The sequence below is a fragment of the Lygodium microphyllum genome, chromosome 30, assembly GCF_053477565.2.
Source record: "Lygodium microphyllum isolate KBCC chromosome 30, Lygodium_microphyllum_v1.1.10, whole genome shotgun sequence".
NCBI lineage: Eukaryota > Viridiplantae > Streptophyta > Polypodiopsida > Schizaeales > Lygodiaceae > Lygodium > Lygodium microphyllum.
The window spans coordinates 7525879-7548494 of NC_141164.1; the positions used below are offsets into that span (position 1 = coordinate 7525879).

The 22616-nt window shown below is 35.9% G+C and overlaps 1 protein-coding gene across 7 annotated transcripts in view; it reads right to left on the minus strand.

The window, feature by feature from the left end:
- Positions 1-21630: 21630 nt before the first annotated feature.
- LOC148009528 (WAT1-related protein At4g19185-like) overlaps positions 21631-22616 on the minus strand; it is a 55178-nt gene continuing 54192 nt past the window's right edge. Inside the window, exons 5-6 of one of the 7 annotated variants that reach the window (XM_087672493.1) lie at positions 22216-22612; positions 21631-22029 (exon numbers count right to left, since the gene is read on the minus strand). In XM_087672493.1, the coding sequence (XP_087528619.1) occupies positions 22372-22612 (241 nt within the window). In that variant the 3' untranslated portion in view covers positions 21631-22029; positions 22216-22371. Of the gene's footprint in view, positions 22030-22184; positions 22613-22616 lie in introns of all 7 variants that reach the window. The other 6 variants (XM_087672490.1, XM_087672496.1, XM_087672491.1 and 3 more) reach the window with 6 other exon arrangements.

A 22616-nucleotide genomic window follows, 5' to 3' on the forward strand; every position in this document is an offset into this window, starting at 1 on the left:
TTGGCTAAAGGAGCTCATGGAAATTCATATGAGGAGGGGATCTCCATATCCACCCACTTAAACGAGTTTCATTCTACTTTTAGCAACTCGTCTTTACTACAGGGGATTGAATTTAAGGAGAATCTTCCACAATTTTTCTTGCTAGTTACATTGCGTGAATCATGGGACACATTTCGTACTACTATGTGTGTGCAAATATGCCTAATGATGGGCTGAAATTGTAGGATGTCAAAGGGTGCATTATTGAATGAAGAAGTTAACAAAAAGAAATGTTGATCCTTGCCATAGCTCTCATGCTTTGAAAGTCAGAGGACATAATTCTAAGAGTGGTAATGATTCCCATGGGAGAGACTCTCAAAGATCTTGTTTTTAGTCACATGGATAGCCTCATAGTAAGTTTGGTGGCCATAAGTCCGCATTGACTTGTCATTATCATGGAAAGCTAGGTTATATTCGGCCACAATGACATAAAATATGTGATGTTGCGCACAAGGAAAAGGAAAATAGCAAAGTGCAGGAAAATAATGATGATTGTAGGATTATCCCTAGCAAGTCCAATATCAATATTGAAGAGATTAATGTAGTGCAGACTAATTTGGATGATGATTTCATACTTACAACTTCTTCTCTTAATGTTTCAGAGTTGATAGATGCCTCTTCCACCTATACTCAATATTTACTGATTGATTTAGGGGCTTTATTTCATGTTACCCTCATCAAGAGTGGTTTCACTCCTATTGTAGCATGATAGGATTTGCTAAATTGGGTAATGACTTGGCATTGGATATCATTGGTATTAGAGATATATAGTTGTAATTTGCTTCATGCAACATCTTTACTTTGCATAATGTATGCTATATTTCGACTTTAATCAAAAGCCTTGGATGGTTGGATGATGTAGGTTAGTTTATAACTTTTGGTGATTCCTCATGGAAGATTACGTATGTGAATATTTTCTTGGCATGAGGTGCCAAGTTTGACACTCTTTATCCCTTGTATTTGAGTCTATCGGCCATGTTTTGATAGTGGCTTCAATAATACATGTATCATTATGGCATCATTTCCTTGAGCACATACCATTAAAGGGAATAATGAAAATGCTTACTCATTTGCAATATCTTCAGTCCCTTGACCATAAATGTTTTGATTCTTGTGATCATTATCTTTATTGTAGGCAGATATGTAGTTCACATAAGAACTCTCGCATTATGTGCATGGATGAGCCTTTGGCTCTTATTCATTTTGATGTTTGTGGACCTATGCCTTATCAATTGTTAAGTAGTGCAAGTTTGTTACTTTCATTGATGATTACTCACATAAGGTTTGGGCATATCCCATCAAATAAAAATAAGAAGTATTGGCTATGTTTCAACATTAGCTTACTCTTGTTGAGAATCAGTCTGGGTATAGGTTGAAATACCTATGATTTAACAATGGGGGTGAGTATGTATCTAAATCCTTTGGGCAATTTTGTGATGAGAGGGGTATTAAGTATCAGTTGACCTATCTTATACACTCCACCCCAGAATAGTATGGCTAAGCGCATAAATAAGATGATTCTAGAGAGAGTCCATAGTATCCTTAGCTAGGTAGGCTTACACAACACTTTTGGGTTAAGGTAGTTACTATTACCATACATTTGATTGATAGATCCCCATGCATTGCTCTTGGTTATCAGGTTGGAGAGGAGGTATGGTATGGAAAACCTACATCATATACTTCTTTGTGTATCTTTGGTCATGAGGCTTTTTTCCATTTCCCAAGGACAAGTGATATAAGTAAGTAATAAAATAAGAAATTGTAGATCACTCTACTTTTCATACTCTCTCTATCTCTCTCCATAGATTTTTGCACAATGTCTTCTCATCCTCTTATCTTTTACCCTATCATTTTTAGTTCAGAGCCACTTCAACTATAATGAAGATCATAGCCTTATACAAAAAGGAAAGAAACATATTTGCAAGTGAGGAGAGGTTTGGTGTATAGTTTAATAAAGTGGAATTGATTAAAATTTGAAATTACATGCTATGAGTTTCCACCAACAGTTATTGTTAATTTTGGCAAAGTTATCATATAATGCCGTATTCAAAGAAGATTGCATTCTTAGATGAGGTTGTGCTTGTACCGCTTATGGTGCCTGGGAAAATTAATGAAAAATATTTTGGCCCAAATGGATCATCATCGAAAACTATCTTCATGTACTATAAAGGTGAAAACTAACCTCTCATATAAACTAGTTAAAATTTATCGTCACATTGAATAACCTACACTAAACTCTAGGCTAGTTATAACCTACATGAAGCTCAAGGCTAGTTATTAACCTACATAAGTTAGAATATAGATAGATTTAGTAAACCTCAATATGGTATCCAACAAACCATGCTTTATATCAGATTTGAACTTGAATATAGCGCATGTGAATCATCAAATAAATGAACTAAACAACTTGAAAATGTACTCTCGAGAATTAACTACGCAACATTTGTGGTAATGAAATACATTCTAGTCATGATCCAAAGAGTGGAAAAGATCATGAAAGCTGAATATATTCAAGACATCTTATACATCAAAACCTTCTAAAAATACTCAAAGTAGGAAGAATATGTTATCATGCGAGTATTTTCAAAGGACTCAATTTCAAGAATACAATGAAAGTACTTCAATTATGTCCTTGGAAAATGCGTGTACACTCTACCTTTTCAAAGATTGATGTTTGCATTTCTTAGGAAAAAGTACAATAATAATCAAAAGATGAAGCGAACAATAGGTCCTAGGCTTTGGGCCTCATGTGTGGACTAAGCTAGTTTGTGCAACAATGATAGTGTGGGACCTTTCTTTTTTCTTAAATCGTCAAATACTTGAGACACCTAACCATGAAACTTTCACAAAATCAATGTTATGAATTATAACTTTTTTAAAATAGTACTTAAAAATCTTGATCTTTCTCAAGAGGTGGTTAAAATTAGATATTAATTGTGATGATCTTTACCTTGCAAATTTCTATTAGCCCTTAGGGTTAATTGTTATGCGATCCATGAAAATCATGATCATTGGCTAATTATCATTGACTATTTCTTGACACTTCTTCCCTACAACCAAGGGAAAGAGTGCTCCTCTTTTTGCTTACAACCAAGAGTGTATCAAGAGAAGTATATTAATTTTATTGGAGCTATAATCACCTCATCTAAAAGAATTTGAGAATACCTACCTACATTGCTCTCACTCTCTTGAGATGGTTTATTTTTTCCTACGTGGCTTTGATGCACCTTAAAAGTATTAAGTTATTGAATGACACTCCAATATGTTTTAAGCATTAGAAACTTAATCTTATTCTTTAAGCTATGCTATGAACATTGACTAGGATTCAAGAATTGAAGGCTTTTAAAAGATCCCATACCCTCTTTGATATAATTGGTGCATACAAGAAGTCAAACTTCTTTTATGCAAGTGTTAGATCTCTTCTAGAAAGTAACAATTACACCCCCCCCCCTTCCATATTTAGGTAATGGATAATTGATTATTCACCAAAAAGAAAGATGTGCAAAGGTGATGTGATTGAGCATTAGCATTTTACATAATATAGAATGCGGACATAGAACTAAAAGGAAGTGAAGGAAGAATCATAATCCAAGGATCAATATGCTCCTTGGTCTCTCTCAGGCAACACAAGCACAAAGAGCCACAAAACTCTCATGCATACACCATCCATCCATGATAGACTACCACATGTACACCCAACCACGTATACACAAATTATCCATCAAGTAAACATCCATGCATATCCAAAATAAAGCATTGCGTGTGCACAACACCACACACTCTGTTACTTCATGTCTTCCGACAACACCTAATTCCTTACGGTCATAAGATTCCATTCAAAACAATTAGTTTTTGTGTGATTGTTTGCTAGCATAGATGTGCTCGTGCTTGATTAAATCAAGAAGCCCTCTCATACATCAATGACTAAAGTGTCTAGCTAATGATTTCCCATACACAGAGCATAATGGTGCAAATTACTAAAAATTTTCTTGGCCTGGAAGAGAATAAATAGGGATTCCTAACGAAACAACTCTAGCTTTACCTTCTCTTCTCTCTTTGTCCTAATACTTCTCCAATCATTGTAGCTGCTCCCTTCTTGAAATGGCTATGGAGAATGACTATCTTGAATGGTTCCTCTCATGCATGAATTGCATAGAATGGTCTCATTCACTCATGGCTCCTTTTTTGGCTCAAAAGCTGCACCTAATAGCTATGCTTGTGGACTACATGCTTCATGATAAAACAATAAGTTATCCTTTCTTGGATTCAAACAATAACACTCTTGCTCATTGTAACTCAATTGTTGCCCCCTTCTTGAGGGGTCTATGGAGGTACACTTATTAAGGATTGTGCAGAACGGCCCCATATACAAAAAATTCTCAAGGTTTCTTGAAACTCCTATACCTCTACTCAATGGTTGTGCTTGTGGGTTGCACCTCCTTCATGGTAAATCTCATCCTATGCTAGATTTGGGGAAATTCGATAGATATTTGATGTTCCATAATTGCTATGTTGGCTCCACATCTTTTCTCTCATCATGGCATGTCTCCAACTTAGTTTGGATTTTATACTGAAAGATTAGACTAGTATAAATGAGTAGAATATGTCTTATAAACCAATTTAACATCCCTTGGTCCTAAATACTCATTAAAAAATGGGGGCTTTTATGATTGTGGTAGTAAATCTTATTCATCTCCTCCCTATTGACATACACTACCTTTTTTGCAAGATTAAAAACTACACCCTAAAGCATTGAGTACCAACATGACAATACTAAATAAGTTATCTACCTACAAGAGAATAAATGCCATGATTAGCTAGTTTAGATTAGCCATCCCATCTATATCCTTGGTCTTGATGGAGGCCATAACTCTTTGATGTAATAGACATTGCAATGAATGTAACTGCTTCTTATATAATGGAGACCCTTCTCTACTTCTTAACATATCCATTTTCTATCATCTTTTACTTGTTAATGTGGCTACATATGCATCTATGAAGATCAATGTGTCTTCTTCATTTGCTATTCAAGTCTTTGAAACTAGGATTGATGTGATGGGATGACAACTAATCTTGAACTTCTGACGCACTGGAATCCCATAATGATGTGTTCATTCTCATTAACTCATTATTATGGATGGTTTTGCAAGTAACAGGTTTGTGGAAGTTTGGAGAAGATTATTTCACTTATATTGGAAATCCATTTCTATCTCTTTCTATTTCGAATTTTGTAGCTCTTAATGATGTCTGGTATCACAACATGGTATGAATGTTGTATCATCCAATCAAATTTATAGTATCTTGATGAATATAAATTTTATACATCAAATTTCACATCGTAATATGAATTTTTTAATGTGGCAATCTCATCTCCTTACACATGAGGAATATCTTGTGTATATATATACATTTCTTTAAAATTTTGATTATTAGGTCTTGTAGTTTGAAAACACACATATTTCAAGCATGATGATGTTTCACACAACTATAGTCAATATTGATTTTTCTATTTAGTACTTCAAAAAGTTAACAAATCACTTATAAAATCTTGTGTATGTATGGGGATCCCCTACTTGCACCCCCAACATTTGTGTAAGGACTTTTCATATGTATCAAAGATGTTGATTTCCATAGGGTTATCATTGACACATATAAAAATACCAGGAATGAAGATGTTGATTCGAAATCCCTTTTGCTACTAGAACTAGATATTAGTTGTTTGCCGACAACTTTATTATATACACCTCACCAACCCATAATCGGCCATTGCAAAACTCATGGCCTTAACACAAGGTCTCCGCAATTTATGGAAGAAAATCAAGGTCATATTGAATGGCTTGGATCTTCAAACAAGATCTTCAAGTATACGTTTCACATGAATAAGATTCCCTTTGCATTCAAAAATCCAAGGCCTTGCCAAGCATTTGAAATTATTTCTCCTTCCCCTAGCTTGGGAACAATAGAATGTACTTCAATGATTCCCTTGGCATTTACAAAAGAAAAAGCTAATATCTTAACTACCTCTTGGGAAACACTTGAATGGGCTACAAGAAAGGATGAACTACTATATATGGATGCTTTCATCCCCCCAAGGTAACTTGAAATCCTCCTTTCCAACAAAAAATAACAAAGCATGGAACTTTGGTACCTACACCTTGCTGGGACCTATTCCTACTGAAATGTGGCTTCTTCTATTAGGAGAAAAAGACCAATAACCTTTGGCTTTTGAGTACTCAAGACTTGTGCAAGAGGGTGTCTCACCTCTCACAAGTACAACTTGCTAACTTAGCACATTCTCTATGTAAACATTTAAAAGAGGAAGATGCTCATCCCCATATGAGCTATGTGTTGCCACCAAGGCACATATAGAGCTGAATGTAGAACACTCTATATCGTGGTTCGACCATGTATTATCATTCATTTACATAATGTGAAAAAAATATTTGTGGATGATCACTTTAGGAATCCATGATAGTTTTCTTCAAATGGATCAATGATGTGCATGATTTCATCAAAGCCTATTTGGTATTTTCCTAGTATAGAGAATTGGTTTTACATCCATGAAAAAGTTCCTTATACAAATAAGTGGAAGCCTAGCTTGACAACTTAAAAATGATAGCATAAAGATCATTGGCAAATGCATCCTTCCATTACAAAGGAACAATGCAGAAGCTACTCCTCAATCTATTAAGAGAGGAAACTCATAGTCAAGTTTCCCTTCACATGGAAGTAGACGAGGGCACTATGGTGTAAATCCAAAAAAATTTGGAAATAGAATGGAGCTACAAGAACTTTCAGCTAGAAGTAAAGGGTGTGTCTCTAGATAATTGTGGTAGTACAATTAAAAAGATATTGTAAAACTAATGCAAGTTCATTTCTTGGAGTCATCTCATGGAAGAAGAACATTACAAAGTAATAAAAAACCAAGGTCTTTCTCCATATCTTGTACCCCAATCTACTCATGAAAAATTTCCACTTCAAATCTTTGTTAAATGAGTTTTTCTATTCCCAAGACATCTCTTTACCTAGCAATAATTGGCTTTCAATCTCATTTGGATGTACTTAAACATGGCCTTAATCACATTCCCTTTCAGCCAAATGATCCTTATCTTATGGAAAAGGCTTTAATTGAAGCATTTGTTAGTTTCCTCAAGTTTAATGATACAAATAAAACTCATTCTATCCCTTAATTTAAAGTCTTTATTCGTAACACATTTGACTACATCTTATATCATGATCCATGTAATCACAAATAATAAATTCATTTATTTAATGACATGACTAATTAGTTCTTCATATCATGGCTAGATAAAGCCCCTAACAATGTTGCTTTGATTTGCAAAAAATATATTTTACAAAAAGTATTTGATAGAAGAAATGGGCTTGATTTTGAATGGGTCTTTGTTAATAATGAGGATGTAGCTAACTTGCTATCTACCCTCACACAAGAATTGAAGATGATATCAACTTCTTCCTACCTATTACTCCTCTTCCTTATGGATTCTTACAAATTTCATAAAAGGACTTTAGATGGCTTACAAATGCCTTTAAATGTATATTCACAAAAATGTCTACCCTACGTACTTATTTATTGCTGTCATGTAAATGTGCCATTCAAGAAAAATGCAAAAGGTTCAATAGTCATATATTTCTAACATCAAGATTGAAAATCCTACCTTTGGGTTATTGAAATCTTTTTAGAATTCATTCTCAACCTACCAAAAACAATCTTTGGTGCATGCTCGACTGAGATCAAGAAGTGCTATGAATGTCACCAATATAAATTGGTATTTTGAGAAAACAAAATAAGATTTTGTACCATTTAATGGACTCTCCCCCATCTATTGCTATAATGGAACTCAGTCTAAAAATAAAGGCCATTCTCTTTCAACCTCGAAGAGACTATAAAAAATCAACCGTTGGCTCATAAATCACACATTCATCCAACTGGGTTGTAAAGTATCTAGACAAACTTGAGGTATCCCCATGGGCTTCTCATGCTCTCCACTTTGGTGTAACCTTTACCTATTCTACTTTGAATTTTTGTTTTGCCAAAAACTAGTTAGAAATTATAAACGGGACGTACTATGAATGTTTTCTCATTGTCAAAGATACCATGACAACATTCTTTTTTTATATGCCCCAACCCAACAATTTTTCTTAACATTGTCATCAATGATAAGGATTCAAACTTCAAAATTTATCCAAAAGAAATCATACATCTTGACTTTGCAAGAAACTAATTTAGTATCTTCCCACAACTCAATCAAAAACCTTGTGTTGTAAACAACATTACTTTGGGGTTGCTAAAGAAGATGCATATGGTATACTAAAAAGCATCTCCTCCCAATAGGCTTTTGATACACATCCTTTTTATTGGGGGAGAGATGTGATATTATTTTTCCAAAAAGAAACTACTACCTCATCACTACTTGCACTATTTATGCATGCTTGTTGTTCATACAAATACAATATTGATGAATCTTTTTTCAATCTATCTCTAGTTGCATAAAGGTCCCTTCAGTATGCTTATTTAATATTGTAGCATTCATAACCATCATGATAGTTGCGCTCTTTAAAACTAATCTATAGAGCTTCAAAGTTCCTTGATGAAAACTTTGCACAAACAGATGTTGAAAAAGTTTCTCAAGAGTTTTTTTCTATGTTTCATTTGTCAAGGCTCTATATACATCACTTGCAAATTTGAAAATACTTGTTGAAATCTTTTGACACTAGATAATTGGGCTTGGTTGAGATTTGGAAGTTTGTTAATGTTTCCCTTGCTTATTCTTGAGGTAATAATCCCATTCCCTCTTTGCCTTGTACTCCTTGGTAAGAGTTTTCTTGTCTAGCTACACTCACATATGATATATTTGTCATGTGCATTGCTCTTGGTTGTTGAAAACAATGCTTTTGGCACATCTATATTGATTATTGTTGCATGTCATAGTTTTGATTCTTGATCCTCTAAGAGAGGGTGAGAGAGAGTGCTTTGTTTAGCCTCTAGACAACGATAGAGAGAGGGAGAGAATGGTTGACACACACTCATAGAGTAAGTGAGTGTGTCTGTGCACGTGTGTGTTTTTTTTGTCAAAATACAAGACTTGATAATCGACTTATCAAAGAAATATATATATGTACAAAACATATTCCTTATGTGCAAGGGGCTAAGATAGCCATATTAAATAATTCATATTATGATACATAAGATTTATATTCAAGACACTATAATTTGATTGGATGGAACAATATTGATACAATGTTGTGATGCCATAAATCATTAAGAGCTAGAAAGTTTGAAATAGAAAGGGGTAGCAAGGGATTTTCAACATATGTGAAATGATCTTCTCCAAACTTCCACAAACATGTTAGAGTCAACCAAATTTGATGAAGGATTGAACATGTTACATGTAAAACCATCTATAATAATGGGTCAATGAGAATGAACCCATCATTATGGGATGGAAGCAATAGAAGTTCAACACACTAGTTGTCATCTTGTCACATTAATCTTAGTTACAAAAACCTATGTATAAAATGAAGAAGACATGTTGATATTCATAGATGTGTATATAGCCACCATAGCAAGTAAAAGATGATGAAAATGGATATGTTAGAAGTAGCAAAGGTAGATACGAAAGTTCATAATAGTCCATTTACATCATTTCAATGCCTGTTACATCAAAGAGTTATGCCCCTATCAAGACCAAGGCTATAGATGGGCCATCCTAAACTAGTTGATTATGAAATTTATTCTCTCATTAGGGGGAATTTTGACTCAAGTTTGGGCCTTGTAAGAAATTCCACCTTAGTATAGAGAGAGATAGTTCAAAAATCATTAAAAATAACACACAAATTTGTTTATTAAAATTTTTATTTTCTTAAAATTGTAAAAATGAGCATGAAGCTTTTAGATATCAATTACACATAATTGATAATCTAAATGTATGTACACTCAAAATAGACTAGTCAACACTTAGAATTTACTAGCTCATATCTAGATCAATTTGAAATAATGGCTCACTTTCTTTTTATCAAAACTTGAGCCAAAATACATTGCCAAGAATGGAGCTATGTTTTGACACATTCTCGTTTGAGGTATTCTCATTTCTTAGAAGCAACTTCAGATAACACAGAGAAGATTGTGAGGATGACTTAGGTTGAATCAACATCATAAAGGGAGATGTATGAGACCTAATAATTATCAAATAGATAGAAGAGAAATATGTATCAGCTCCACGTCAAGCTTAATATATACAGATGTTTGAGAAGATGGCTGAATCTACATGAGAGAGGCATATATGAGATGTACATTATTTTCATAATGATCTTGATTATGAGTAAAAATCATTAAGCAAGGAAAATAAACCTTATCTTTTGTGTTCCACTTCTAAAGAAATATTAGGGTTTTGTAATATGACAAAAAGCTTTGAGGTATGTAGGATATGAAGTTGCAATAGGCCAGTATAAAGAAGAGGATACATATAACAAAGAAAGATATTTTCTGAGCATCTCTCGATGCTCATTATTTTTGTATCTCAAATACATTTTCTTTGATTTATTGAAATTGACAATAGATTTTTGAAAACTAGTATGTCCATCCAATAAAAAACATTCAAGTGCATATATCACAATGTTATTGAATATGTCAAAGTAACAAATCCTTTGAGATAGAAATCTTATTTATTCGAGTTTTGCTTGTATAAAAAATCTAGTTCCATCAAACAAAGAGTGTCATATACTTACCTAGTTTAACCTTACATTTTAAAGTGATTTACAAATTTGAAATTTTTGAACTCTTTGACAACATAGCAAATACAATCACATCCCTTGACTTCTAAAAGAAATAATAGTATATCAATTTGGTCAACTCAAGGGATAGTGAAACCATAGTATCAAGCTCATTTATACTATTTAGCCATATGAGAGGTAATGGAGTGGAGAAAGCTAATATTCTAGAGGAATTATACTAGTGAACATATAGAAAGCTTGTTGCATAGAGCCAACCCAAAAGAAAATAATGCAACACTTAAAGGATAAGCAACGAGGGAATCTTGGCATAAATCTAATGTAGTAATTATACATCCTTACTATATTTTGGGAATGCAATGTTTGTACTTAACCTCCCTTTTATTTATCAATTCTATATCCAATAGAGCTATCACCATATACCATAAGCTGTAAAATCACAATACAATTAATTGTACCAAAAGTCCTCTAAAAACCTCATAAGCTTCATGGATACTTAAATGTTTGCAATTAATTATAGCATAGATACTAAAATCACCATACAATCCAATCTATCAAAACATTTTGATTCATTCTCAAGTATAAGCAAATCATCACTCCGTGTTGGAATACTTTGTTCCTTAACCTTCATGGATGAAGGATTCAAAGGCTCTTGTGATCTCCCTATATGAGAAATATTCCATTTATATTGGATCATTTATGCTCATGTAGGGCCAACATAACACAGGAGGGAGGATATCCTCGATAGTTTCAAGAACCCCTTGCATTGTCTTGATCCAAAGCCAACATAATATAAGAGAGGGACCAAGGATAGTGCTCGGAAAGACTTTACCATGTTGTGTTGGTCGACATAGATACTTTCCTAAATCCTTTTTAATTTGATATATAGTGTCCATTTCACATGTATTTTGACACCTAATAAAATAAATAAGGAAGGTACCCATGATAAAAAGAAATAGGCAAATATACGAGAAATAATAAAGGTACCAAAGAGGAACAAGATAACATGAGGGGAACCTTGGGCTAGCATAATGTAAGAAGGGGCCCTCAAAGCTACCGAGGACTCTCTTGTGTTGTGCTAGAGCAAGGATCCCTCACATTGTGCCAACATAATGGGAAGGGAGGGAGAAAAGGGGGCAGGGAGGAGGGAAGGAGAGGCGAGGGAAGAAAGGGGAAGAGGGGAAAGGGGGGAGGATGGGGTGCCTCTAGAACTACACAGTGGAAGGGGGAGGGGAGGAGCCTTGAGATTTTCCAGTCACCCCTCCTTGCAGTTTTTGAGTTCAAAACCTACACAGCATCAATATGGACCCACACAGTGCAAGAGGGGCCCTCGATATTTTGGAGTACCCCCCTCCTTGTGTTATATGGGTTTAGGGCTTGTAGAAATATGCAAAACCAATGGTGTGGCTACATCTGTAACAACCCAAAACCAACACTTTGGATTGAAAAATGCTCAAAATGGACACTAGGAGACTAAGATATGAGGATTTGGAAAAGGTACTTGGGAGAATGGATACAACTGAGGGGGCATGAATTTTACTGGGGGTCCCCTCACCTTGTGCTGGCCTTCCTGGATTGACATTTTCCTTGGAGAATTGGATCAATTAGATGGTGCCATTGCATTTGGAATGGTCCAAGACTCCCATCTAGGATTGAAAAATGCTCAAAATGGACACTAGGAGACCAAGATATGAAGAAATAGAAAATACATTTAGGAGGACATGTACAATGCAAGTTTCCCCCCCCCCCCCCCCAAAATAAAAAAAGTGGGAGGGCCCTTCTTAGGTTGTGTAGGTCCTCCAAGATTGACATTTTGTATGGATAATTTGGGTAAAACTAATGATGTCATTATGTTTGGGACGGTCCAAAATCCCTAGCTAAAATTGAAACACACTTAAAATGGACACTAGGAGATCAAGATATGAAAAAGTGTAAAAAATACCAAGGAGGACCCATAAAACACAAGCCCCCCTACCTCCAAATCAAAATTAGTGGAGCCCCCCCTTGCATTGTGTGGGTCCTCCCAAAATCAACATTTTGGGTGGCAAATTGGGTAAAATTGATGGTGCCATTGCATTCAAAAAAACCCTAAACCCTCGTCTCTAGGATTGAAAAATGCTCAAAACAGAGATTGGGAGGCGAATATATATGTGGATCCTACCGGTTGCCTTTTTCATTTCTTCATATCTTTGCCTCTTGGTGTCTGTTTTGAGCAGGTTTAAGGCCAGTCTAGATACAGTGACACCACCGATTTTGCCTAATTCTCCACCCAAAATATTGATTTTGGCACTGTCAATTGATTGTTATATCTAGAAAGGCTCAACATCCCCACTGGGTGTAAAAAAATACTCAAAATGAACAATAAGAGACCAATTTATGAAGAGTAATGCTCAAAATGGACATTAGGAGACCAAGCCCCCTCACACTGTGTGGGTTCTTCCAAATTGACATTTTGGGTCGAGGACTCGGTAAAATTAGTAGTGCCATTGCATTTGGAATAGTCCAAAACTCCCATCTAGGATCGAAAAATGCTCAAATGGACACTAGGAGACCAAGATATGAAGAATGGAAAAGACACTGAAGCTCAACTGCATAAATCCAAAGCTTTGCTCAAATCCAAAATTTTGAAGTAGCTCAAGTGACTCCCACTAGAGCAAAACCAAATGCCAATTGAGCAAAACAAGCTCAAAAAATCATGTGTATGACATCCAATCATCCAAGATACATCAAGTACGTAGCCGGAAGTATAAAACCCAAATAAATCTACAAGCCCGTAAGTGAATGATCACTATAAAAACTAACCAAAACTCTAAGACATGTGGCCAAGCTCAAGTGTCACCACCATAGACATATCGGGATGCATACATGAATGATAGACACCAATACATTTGGTGTACACATGTAGCTTCAAAGCATAATAGGCATACGCTTGTCTAGATCTTGTTGCCAATTGTGTACAATAGTAAAATAGCCTATAAAATCTGAGTTAAATCAGCCCAATGCATCTAGAAAACATTTCAAGCATCTAGCAATGACCCTAGCAATAATTGTCATGAATAGAACCATAAGAAAGCTTCAGCCTCCTCTGAGGAAAAGGCCCTTCACAGTCGTATAGCTTGGTGGTTACTATATTCTAACAATGAAAACCCTACTACAATTGAACCAATAAAATCTCAAATAAGTCCAATGGCACCCTTAGGACATGCTCATAACTTCCCAACATCAAGAGCATATCACAGAAGCATTGTGTGGGCCATAGCATTAAGAGACAAGCTATCATAGAGTATTATAGCAAACATGTCTACTACAACCCTACTACAACCAACAATGGCTTATCAATGCCACATCTAATGAATCTCAAACACTAGCTATGAGTATTGGGAACTTGCCCAATGATCATTCAAATGTATCAAGATCAACCAAAATGAGTAGCAGACTAGCAAAAGGACTAAACGGTGCTGTCCAAAATGCTTGAAATAATGGCACAAACAATGTGAATAGATGTTGATGGCCTATTCGTTATGCTAAGCACTATGGTGATGATAACAATGCTCAATACACTCCAAAGGAGCCCTTGGACAAACCTTAAGAAGCTTAGAAGAAGCAAGAGATCAATGCTCACCTCAAATGGAAGAAACCATGGCTACCACTAATCTTGAGCTGTAGGTATTGACACGGGCTAAAGTAATCATTGATGAAGCCCATCGATCAAGGGCTCTAATATCAATTGAAGGGAGAAGCCTAAGTGACAACACAAGCAAGTGGAAGCACTAGAGGAGTGAACTATGGTAGATAGAGAGAGAGAGAGAGAGAGAGAGAGAGAGAGAGAGAGAGAGAGAGAGAGAGAGAGACTCAAGGTGTGGGAACTTCAAAAATCACAATATGTGACCAGCCTTCCCTTATTCATTAGTCACTAAAAGAATAAAAAATGAAGTGATTGTGATGGGAACCTACCACCTATAGTGTACATGTGTGAAGCTACTAAATGGCCATGGAGAAATGCAGTCTTAACATCTACATGATGAAAAAGTAAATAGAACTCAACAACCATGGAAACAAGCACCCGTAAAGAGGTCATGGATAGCACTGGAGAGAAGGTACTCCATAATGCAAGCCTTCCATTTCTTCAAATCCTCAAGCTACCAATCTGGCTTTGTACTTGTCAATTGTCCCCATCAACTTGAGCTTCTTTCAAAGAACCCACTTGCAACTTATTTTTGAATGTCTAGTAGGGAGAGGAACCAAAGTCCAAGTGTGACTTTGGAGTAGAACCCAATATTCCTTAGACATGGCAGTTTGCCAATGATGAACTTCAGGACTTCAAAGAGCTTGAGTTACTTATAGGCAAATAGAAGGCTCAAGTATACTAGCATTGAGAGAATCTCTTGCTTAACCAAAAACAAGATTTTCCTGAATTGAAAGATCATCTAAGCGTTTGAAGCATGGGGCAAGTATTCACAACACTTCTTCTTCTTCTTAATCTAATGAGCTAAAGATCGTTATGGGTTTAGATGAGAAAATAGGTGAAGAAGGATAGATGTGTCTAACAATGAGAGAAGTAGAGGGGGTGTAGTGTTATTGGTAGAAGACATGACAGCAATGCGAGCTGATCTTCTGGGAGGTTGGACTAAGGAGGATGCCCCTTTGCTACTTTGACCTCTTGGGTCACTCTCGATGTAGATGAGAGAGTGTACTCTAGTTGTACTTTGAGCAACTGAATAAGTAAGATCTCCTTGTACTTGAGCTCTCTTATCCCTCTTGTGCACACATTTCCATGTTGCCACTCTAATATTTCAACATGGTATCAAAGCTATCTCTAATCCAATAAGCTTCCTCTAACTCCATCTTGACCTAAGTGCACATAAGTTTGTGGTTTCTCACTTGAACCACTCAACCTCCATAGCCCAAACTGGACTAGCAGTCAATGGAGGACCTAATGAGGGCAAAGGAGGCCATTTCAGCCTATGAGTTCTTATGGAAATCTCTTCCCCATCCCAAGCCATACTAGCATGTCCCTTAAAACCTCCACATTGTGTGTTCTACAACCCGGCATTGTAGAAATCCCAAAAAAAGGCATAAATTGGATAGCATGATGCTACAAGCTGCAAGGGGTACAATCATCCGAGATTCCATGGGCCATTGAAAGCCCCCAAGTGGGCCTTCAAATCCTAAAAGGGTTTGGCCTAATTCTTGCTCTGGTGCTCACACAAAGAAAAACCCTAACTATGGGTCCTGGCAGCCATGAAAGCTTCATTGCAAGCTTTAGGGTTTCTTAAACCCAATCATTATTTCAACTCTAACAATTATTTTAATCATTGATTAACTATCTCTGGCACTAATTGTAGATTTGGAAGCTCCATCTCATGCCTAGATACAATTGGTCGATATCATTATGCATATCTCTCCTTCTTCATTCAGAATTCACCCATAGGCATATATGTGAGATGAGTGCTTGTAAGCATTGATGCTACATTTCTCAGTCATGATCTTGTTTCCAATCAGTATATGTGGAAGATGTTTTATGATAAACCTTAGTCTTGAGAAGATTAGGTTTTTAGACCTTAAGCATATTCACTAAGTGCTTAACTCTCATCATCTCTCTCTTGATCATTGTAAGGTTGTGTCTCAAATATAAACACATAGACTATTTCATCTCTTTATCAAATTGTTCTAAATAAATTTTAGCATGCTATCTACGCATCATTTCATTACTTCCATTTTTATTGCCCGCCTTGTAAAGGATTAAACATTGCCATTGCCATGTGCAATCGGTAAGACCTTCCTATCATAGCCTATGTTAATGTAAAGCCTCAAATCCGCAAGTTTAATGGGAGAGACTTTCACCCATGGCATGTATTAGTGAAATATAGAATGATGGAGAGAGGTTATTGGCCCTTCATCAAAGCGACCAAACCCATTGACCCAACCAACCCTATAGATATCAAAGATGATGCAAGAGCCCAAGCCATAATAATGTTGCACGTGGATGAATCCTTAATCCACCACATTGATGGACTTGCAATTACAAAGGAGAAATGGGATGAGCTCGAGAAATTGTATGGTGCAAGAGAGAAGAATCCCTAAAGCATCAAAAGAATTGGAGGCCAACTATGTCTCCAAACCCTCTGATGGCCGCCTTTTTAGTATCTGTTGTATCGTCTTTCCACTAACATCCTTGTAGCCTACTTTCTAAATGCATTCATTAATTCATTGAGGAGAGAAACCATTTACATGCTATGTAATCCAATGCTACCTTGGCATTGAGAGGGGGGAGTCAGAAGTATAGCATGGGAACCTTGTGTAAGCGAGGGCGCAAGAGGGAATGTGAAGTGTGAATGAACTAGAGGGCAGGGGAAACTCTAACCCTAGATTCCAATGGCTATATAAACGGCCCAAAGGTCACTCTCATTGTAGAACAAAGAGTATACTCTACTTTGAGCAACTGAATAACCGATATCTTTTTCTTGTACTTGAGCTCTCTTCTCTCTCTTGTACACAGATTTCCATGTTGCCACTCTAATATTAAGTATAGTATGGGAACCCTATGTAAGCAAAGGTGCATGAGGGAAGGTGAAGTGTGAATGGACTAGAGGATAGGGGAAACCCTAACCCTAGATTCCAATGGCTATATAAACAACCCAAAGGTCACTCTCAATATAGATTAGAGAGTGTACTCCAGTTGTACTTTGAGCAATTGAATAAGCAAGATCTTTTCCTTGTACTTAAGCTCTCTTCTCCCTATTGTGCACATATTTCTATGTTGCCACTTTGATGTTTCAACACTCATCATATCCAATAAAGACTAGTTATGTGGCTCTAAGTCCAAATTTTGATTTGTGGTCAATATTAATTAGAAAAGTTGTGCATTCAAAAATCTTGAGATGTGATAAGGCAAGATAGTAGGGCCAAACCATGATTCGTATGGAGTGTGGTTGTAAAGAGAGGTAGAGTACAACCTATTTTGGAGATAAGTTGTTGTGGCAATTGCATCTTTCCAATATTCTTTGTCAAGATAGGTCATAGAGAGCATGCCTCTTGCTACATTTAAAAGGATACGGTTCTTCCATTCACCGAATCTATTTTGTTGTGGATGATATGGTATGGTGAGTTCATAATGAATCCCAAAAGCTTTGTAGTATACATGAATCTTATTTGAGGTGTACTCTCCTGTGTTATCTATCTATAGAGCCTTAATTCATAACTCATGCTTATTCTCCACCACTTCGTTGTAGTCTTGAAACTTTGAAAACACTTGTGACTTCTTTGTAAGAAAATATACCGTAGAATAAGAATGGTGAGTAGCTTTATTGAGAGTATAAGAGCTTGATGGAAGGGAAGATGAGAGAGAGATGATGGGATGCCCAAGACAAGCCTTGTGTGAACAAGTTGTTAGAGAACATGTTAAGAGGCATGACCAAGTCAAGGGGATGCCATAGAAGAGAGTGATATGGAATTAGCAAAAGGTTTAAGGATTGAGTAACCAAGAGTGTAAAGCCGTCCTAATTTGGGAAAAGAGAGTTTGATAGAAGGTGACATTAGTTGCAAGATACAATTGTCCTTAAAGAAGTGAGAAGCGAGAGAGGCTTTAGAAGTTAGCTCACTGATGCTAAGAAGATTCTTCTTGAGATTTGAAACATAATTAAGTTTGTGTGCCTTAATAATGTGGTTGAATAAAATCCCCACTTGAACTATCATATCCTTTAGCTTGTTGAATGATATTGTCCCCTATGGCTACATTGAGTGGAGAGAATATCTCCTTGAAATTCACTAACCATTCTTTGTGGAAGGTCAGATGATGAGTAGCTCCAAAGTTGAGGAACCAAGTGTATTCTTCTTTGGACTATGAATGAGGTACCCAAAAACTTATAGCTAGGTTGATAATGGTGTTTGATCTTATATGTCATAGTTTCCAACACTATCAAAGTGAGTTTTCCCCTGTGAGTGATTCTTATTAAACATGTCTCTTTATTGACAATCTTTCTCTATATGACATTGTCTTTTACAAATATTGCATATGAACTGGTAGTGAGGATTTCTAAGAATTGATGAAGATTGAAATGAGTGATTAAAATTGGGTTTATGATGAGGATTTCCAAGGATTCCTTTGAAGTTAGAATGGGGAGATATTTTGGGCTTTTGATGAAAGATCTAAGGCCTTTGGTGAATATATTTTGGATAATGGGCAGTTATAGCTAAAGCTTTGGTTTCTTGCATAGACAAAGTGGAAAGAGTATCCCTCATGACTTGTTCTTATTTGATTTGATTGATGAGAAGCTAAAGCTTGAGTTTATCACTGGAGGTTTGAGTGGTGATGAAGACTCTCAAGGATAAAGGCAAAGAGGAGAGAAGGAACATAGCTTATAGTTCTTCAAAAATGACTAAAGCAAATATTATATTCAACAAGGACTACCACTACTCTAAGAAATTGATGACAGATTGATCTTCATGCATAGTAGCAGTGGCTAACTTTCTAAACATGGTCATTTCAATATACAATAATATATTTTTTTGAAGATTTTTCAAATACCTTTTGCAATGGGTGTTGTTCTTACTAGTTGCACTTGTCAATCTCCATAATGGATTAGAATCTCCATCCTTGCAACTACATCTCTTTGCATCCAATTATCTTGGTCTATTTCTTGTTATTCAATGCATTCTTATTTTCCATTGACGATGTTCCAGAGGTTGGCTTGAGATAGGTAGCATTCCATCCTCATCTTTCAAACTTGATAGTTATTATTCAATGCATTCTTATTTTCCATTGATGATGTTCCAAAGATTGGCTTGAGATAGGTAGTGTTCCATCGTCAACTTCCAAACTTGATAGTCATTGCAATTGAGTTTTTCTACCTTGATATGGCAATTGTAAAAAGTAATGGCATTTACAAGAGCCATTGGATTAGAGTAATAAGAATAAAACAAGATAAGGAATGAATTTGTGGCTTTGAAAAGAGCGAGAAAAAAATGATGGGCTAAATGATTACAACTAGTGCTATGATACCATGAAGTGAAAATAATAAGCTAGAAGATAAAATGATAAAAAGACATTGTGCACAATGTTTGGAGAGCACGAGTATAAAAAGTAAAGCAAACTCAAATTGCTTATTTCATTACTTGCAATTTTATATATACATGATACAATAAATGGGATAGATGGGGCCTCTTTTCCCCTTTTCTTTAGTGTCTAAGATATTTATAATGAGGATCATTATAGGATTCTTTTGTCCACATTTGCATATCCTCATCTCTTTACAATAAATATCTCATCCTGCTACACTTCTATCATAACAGCTGCATAATAACGATGTCAAAGGTTTAACCATACCATCCAAAAACATCTTAGAACTGTAAATTCTTCACCCCTTTATGGGTTCTTGCAGTAAATAGCAATTTCAATTCATAAGGCAAGCAAGCCAATCTTATGGCATTTTAAGGAAAAAGTTTTGAAAATTTTGCATTTTTGAGATCAATTCAAAATTTGAGCATATGGTTAAACTTGTGAGACTAATGCTTATTGGACACACCAAAAGTTTATAATTGAATTATACAAAATTAACTATCATATGATGGATTTTTACAACACTTGAGAGCTACATTGCATCGAAATTTTATCATTGTATTACACTACATAAATCTATGTTGTATTTTTGCAAAACTTAAGAGCTATGTTGCATTCTAAGATTGTATATGACACTTCAAAAAATTCATGTAATGACACCTCACGAAGATTCTATCACAAGCTTTCTTTCCACAAAGATTGGTGTTGCACATGCCTTGCTATTTGACCCCACCTTGTTATTGATCCCTTGACCCTCATATTTCGATATATTCTTAAAAATCATGCTCATGCTAGTGTTGATAAAAATTGCATTGAGAAATAGTAAACACTAATTCTAATTTATCATCCCTCAATTGACCAAACCACTAACGCCCTAACACATCCCAATCATTTTAGAACATTTTTAACGCTATTTCCAACGGATTTGTTTCAATAAATGCTCACAGCTAAGATAGTAAAACACTAGAGTGAAGGAAACAATGTTTATTCATTGATATGCATACGCACACAATTTTGAACTCGTGGAGAGCTCCCCCAATCTACTAGACGCATGAAGAATATATCACATTCATTAATATCAATCATTCAACCACCTATAAGGAATCACGAAAAACTATAACTGCCTAAGTTTGGTTTTGCTTATAAATACTTTGATGTCTCCAACACAACACCATTTACAAAGTCAAACACCCTTATCCATGTTTAGCATTCTATTGAAATATCTGCTCCATTGAACCATACATGTTCTTGATTGTGTCTTGTGAAGTCCCCGTATTTCAGGCTCCAGGCACATAAATATCCAAGGTATACAAGGGTGATTGGCTCACACATGAATGCAAGCAATTATAGTTCACTACTTGTAAGTTTGATAGTCACCGTAGTAACTACAAAGAGATTGGTGTGTCAACATCCACCTAGCATGAACATTATACTTCAATAGTACATGCAACCTGATTGCACCACTGAGCCTTCTAGAAGCCACCAGCAGTACATAAAACAATATTTCATATTGGAGGAGAAAACACTGCACATAAGAAATTCATACCATCATTGTCCTTCACAAAATAGGGCCAATATGTGTAAGTGAGAAGAAGTCTTTCAAATGCCACAGCCATGTTATCAATGTTACTATGCACCCTTCCAACATTAATGTAAATAATGGAGATGACTAAATTTGAGACTATCCACAGTAACTTATACTCTTGTTGCACCTCTGCATTACAAGGACCAATAAATTGTATGTACCACTTCTCTTTTTATGTAATGTGAAATTTTTATTAGAATTGAATGGTTATTACAAAATGAGACTCTTTTGCATCATACAATCAAACACATTAACAACATATCTATTGAAAAACATCATACCCTCTTATCTGTACTAATGAACCAGGATGAATGTAAGGCCTGGCTGCAGCAGCATTTCATAAGATACAGATGTACTGAAGCCTTACAAAGCTACAGCTCAAAATAGCTGTGCAGTTGCTTTATCCAGCAGCCATGGTGATGGCAACTTCTTCAAGGAAATTCACTATTTTTACAGGTTTTTTAGTAAGCAGTTGTATACACCAAACACACTGGATAAATGTCGAGCTTTCCAGAGCCAAAACTGGCTTCATTTAGACTAGTGAACCAGTCTCCAGCACCTAGATCAATCTGTTTTTTGAGGTTTACTCCTTAGATCCCTGCAACATCCATACATTCATACACCAGATAAATTTGTGAACCCCAGTTACGTTTTATAGAAGAAATTGAATTGAACAAACAAACCGCAGCATGTTTAATGTTCATTCGTTAACTTTGATTTAACAAATATTAAAACAGAAAAATTAAAAGTTACCAAAATAAGTGATCAAGCTTTTGAATAATACCCAGTCCAAAAAATGGGCACACTTCTCCCACCATTGAGGGTAATACTTCTGCTAACCGACATGCTTTTCAAAGATAGCACTACTTATTATGCATGCAGCCTTGGAACAGCATATATTTTTTGACACTTCAGGAATTACACAGATGGCATGATGTGTTCATAATTTCTCTTCTTTGGTTTGAGAGATGGGCAAAAACAAGCTTGCCAACTGCACATAGTTCCTATGATGAAGCACCTTGACCTGAGGATCCTTCTTGTTCGCACTCAAGTCCCCATCTTCACAATCTAAAAGCCTTGATATTCGCCGATTAGGAACAGAAAGATGAGGCTTTTCTGCTTTCATCCGACCCCAAGTGACACAATAAAGGCCACCAACAATAAGACCACCACCAAGGACACTGT